Below are 4,321 nucleotides of genomic sequence, written 5' to 3'. Positions count from 1 at the left end.
GCACGTGTAGTAATTTACTAGGACTCTGTGTTTTCCCACGCAAAAGGCCTTCCAAAAGAAAATAAAAAATAGTTAGAAAATGCAAACTTTTATTATATATAAATTAGATCAAATCAAATCACATGTATTTTTAAAAGCCCTTCTTACATCAGCTGATATCTCAAAGTGCTGTACAGAAACCCAGCCTAAAAACCACAAACAGCAAGCAATGCAGGTGAAGAAGCACAGTGGCTAGGAAAAACTCCCTAGAAAGGCCAAAACCTTGGAAGAAACCTAGAGAGGAACCAGGCTATGTAGAAGCATGCAGATGTAGAAGCATGTATGTTTCTGGACAGTGCACCATGCTGATAACTGTTCAGTAAAGAAAGGCGCTCCTCCAGTCCTGCTTTCCTCCATAGACCAGTAGCCTTCAGTTTAGGATAATTGAAATCCGCCCAGATTTTCTGTCAATTGCTGTTCAGGATTTAAACACAAACTCTCTGCTCGGCTAGAGGTCTCCCGCCGCTCGGCGAATAGAAACCCCCCGATTCCTCGCGTAACCTCCCGTGACACACAGACACACACACACACACACACACACACACACACACACACACACACACACACACACACACACACACACACACACACACACACACACACACACACACACACACACGCACGCACGCACAGACACGGTGCTCAACTACGGACGGCCCTGATTGGTTAACCAATCCTATCAGTCACCACTGTGTGGGCGGGACTAACACACGCACCTCCTGCCTCCCGAGCTCAAGAGCAGCACTTTACCGATTCTGTGCGTGAGAGCAAAGTGAGGAAGAGCGGAATACGGCAGCATCTCTTCTTCTTACCGGAGGAAACACAACGAATCATTATCACAGCTATAGAGCTACGGAGCAGTTACATCTAATTTGCGCGCTACCCAATTCCCTGGATACCTTCTGGGCCACCCAAGGGGACTAAACCGAATAAAAGGAGGAAAACGTTAGGAAAACGTTATTACCGATCGGTACGCACGAGGAGCCCATATATATATATATATATACGGATCTCACAGCAACACGAGGACTGACGAGGCCACCCACCCCACCTGGATAACAAACCGCTTAACGTACAACGGAGAGCTTTCGGTAAGGCTAGTAAAGAGAGCGGAGAAGACAGGATGATTCCCAAGCATCACTTGGTTCTGACACTGTGCGCAGTCTACGGGATCCTGCTAAAAGGTAAGTCCGTTTTGGAACTTCTACCGGGAAAGGATTTAGGTGTTTGTGTGTGTATAGCAAATTTGCAATCAGAATTTTACACCGACAGTGTGTCATTTCAAATCTTCTTAGAAATTATATCTGACCATTTACAAATAGTGTTAATAAACTAACACTTTTTTTTTTTTTTACAAAGTGTTGATGAACTAATAACCCAGGACTGTTGCATCCCGAACACCCATGGGTGTTGCGAATTCTGACTTAAATTAAGACTTTATTAGAGCTGTTACACTTTCTCTGGTCTTTGGGAAATAACATTGTGTTAGTCACTCGTTTTTTTTTTTGCGTGTTGTTTTAACACCGTAGGGTGTAACGCCTTATATGCGTAATTTATTTCCCAGGGTGCCTTTCAGGTGAATTTGATACGTACAAGTACCACCCATGACTGTGTTTTCTAGTGACAGAGACATAATTGTTGCATTCAATGGTTGTCAGTCCTTAGCCTACACCAAGCAAGTTCCTAAGGGAAATATTTCATTGTTTTTATATATATATATATATATATATATTTTTTTTTTTTTGCATTACTTTTTGTTGTTGTTAATGCCATACTTCAACAGCCAAGTTTAATGCTAACACAGTGGTCTGAAACTCCTGGTTTGCAGGCCACATCGGCAAGCCACGTTATGCTGGCTTGCAAAAGAGTTATATAAATATAAATCCTATTGGAATCCAGCCAAACTTCGGGATAGCAAACAATTCCAAACTTTTTTAAATCACCTGCAATGATTGCCATGGTAGGGAAAATTGATAAATTAGACTTCCTAAACCATCTAAACTGGAATAACCATCTCAGTAACAGCTGAAATAAATCCAACCACTTACAATTTGGATTAGTTTTGAAAAAAGGTATGTTATTTATATTTATGATAGTATAAGATCAATTAATCAATGGGTGTGCATACAGAAACATGTGAGTGAATTAATTCATGAAAATGTTATTTTTTTTTTGTTGTGTCAAGTCGACAATTGGCAAACCATCCCTTATGGGATTAATTGACACATAAACAAACATTGCAATAATTCACTGCTAATTAAATGACAATTCTTCTTCGTCTGTTCTCTGCATTGCACATCGCAGAAAGAGTGAAAAAATACATAATAATACATTAGATAATCCAAACAATATTGATATCCCTAGAGCAGTAAAATAATATATATATATATACACACACACACACTCTGTATATATACACATACAGTACATGTTATTAATAATTAACTGTAGGCATTTGAACGCAGTCTGTAACAAGAGAGAGAAGATTCATATGGGAGACAAGCCTATACACACAATCTATATACACAATATATCTGGTGGTCTGTCTCCTCATGGCTACATAATACCAGGGTATATCTGGTGGTCTGTCTCCTCATGGCTACATAATTCCAGGGTATATCTGGTGGTCTGTCTCCTCATGGCTACATAATACCAGGGTATATCTGGTGGTCTGTCTCCTCATGGCTACATAATACCAGGGTATATCTGGTGGTCTGTCTCCTCATCACTCAGCTACATAATACCAGGGTATATCTGGTGGTCTGTCTCCTCATGACTACATAATACCAGGGTATATCTGGTGGTCTGTCTCCTCATGACTACATAATACCAGGGTATATCTGGTGGTCTGTCTCCTCATGGCTACATAATACCAGGGTATATCTGGTGGTCTGTCTCCTCATGGCTACATAATACCAGGGTATATCTGGTGGTCTGTCTCCTCATGGCTACATAATACCAGGGTATATCTGGTGGGATTTGTGGACTAAGAGCAAGCGTATATCGTGGTAGAAAAGGCGATAGAGGATAAAATGAGTTTCATTCTCTATTTCTTCGAGGACACAGTAGTTACATAGTCTTTCCTCTTCCAGTTCACCACAATACCGACCTGTTTCAATATGCAGAGGCAATATCCCTGATCTGACCTGTTTCAATACGCAGAGGCAATATCCCTGATCTGACCTGTTTCAATACGCAGAGGCAATATCCCTGATCTGACCTGTTTCAATACGCAGAGGCAATATCCCTGATCTGACCTGTTTCAATACGCAGAGGCAATATCCCTGATCTGACCTGTTTCAATACGCAGAGGCAATATCCCTGATCTGACCTGTTTCAATACGCAGAGGCAATATCCCTGATCTGACCTGTTTCAATACGCAGAGGCAATATCCCTGATCTGACCTGTTTCAATACGCAGCGGCAATATCCCTGATCTGACGATGTGTCAATACGCAGAGGCAATATCCCTGATCTGACCTGTTTCAATACACAGAGACAATATCCCTGATCTGACCTGTTTCAATACACAGAGACAATATCCCTGATCTTATCTGTGCACATAGCGATCTCTTGCTTATAGGTAGGTTATATATATATATATATATATATATATCTCACACACAAATAAATAATAATAATAATAAAAACAAGTATTAAAACAAGTCTAAATAACAACCTTAAAAATGTGGTAAGAAAGGGGCCTCCCTAGTCCTTTTCACTCTGAGAGAGTTTTAACAGACATTAATAACTCAACACAATAATCCAACACTGTCGATATTAACACTTCATTTGTTCACCGCAAGTGGCGTCAAATTCAAACCCCGACAAGGGGGTTAACTGCACTAGAATAAACTCTCAGATATAACTTCTTTTATTTTTTTTTACACCGAGATTTTAACACCCTGCACATTTGCTGTGTGTGAGGGTGAAGTAATGGAAAGTACACAAGGAGATGGAGTCTCATGGTTGACTTGCAGGGGCGATTATTTTCATCCTGCGCCTGGGAGGCGTTGCCTTGTCTCACGTGCTTTTTTTGTTTGTTTGCTGGGCTGCCCTGTCACCCACAAGGGTCCCAGATATACGTGCTAATGCATTTGGAATGAACATAATGTAACGTGCATCATTTGTTGGATGATTTGGGTGCCTATGGGACCTGTTGTGCACGCTTGCTTTCTGTGTGTTCGACGGAGAAATTAACGGTAAACAGTTCAGAGTGCACAAAACACATCTCGCAAAGAGGCTTGGTATCTTCCCTGGTGAGCAGGTTTTTGTTGGAGCA

General features: G+C 41.0%; 1 protein-coding gene across 1 annotated transcript in view; it reads left to right on the top strand.

Annotated features, from left to right (window-relative positions):
• Positions 1-802: 802 nt before the first annotated feature.
• The window catches only part of LOC106604040 (cell adhesion molecule 2), a 654,407-nt gene continuing 650,888 nt past the window's right edge, over positions 803-4,321 (top strand). Inside the window, exon 1 of the mRNA XM_082974832.1 lies at positions 803-1,223. Coding sequence (XP_082830958.1) covers positions 1,163-1,223 — 61 coding nt within the window. The 5' untranslated portion in view covers positions 803-1,162. The remainder of the gene's footprint in view (positions 1,224-4,321) is intronic.

This window comes from Salmo salar, chromosome 04 (genome assembly GCF_965601325.2).
Source record: "Salmo salar chromosome 04, fSalSal1, whole genome shotgun sequence".
Classification (NCBI taxonomy): domain Eukaryota; kingdom Metazoa; phylum Chordata; class Actinopteri; order Salmoniformes; family Salmonidae; genus Salmo; species Salmo salar.
This window is presented reverse-complemented; position numbering and strand designations above follow the sequence as displayed.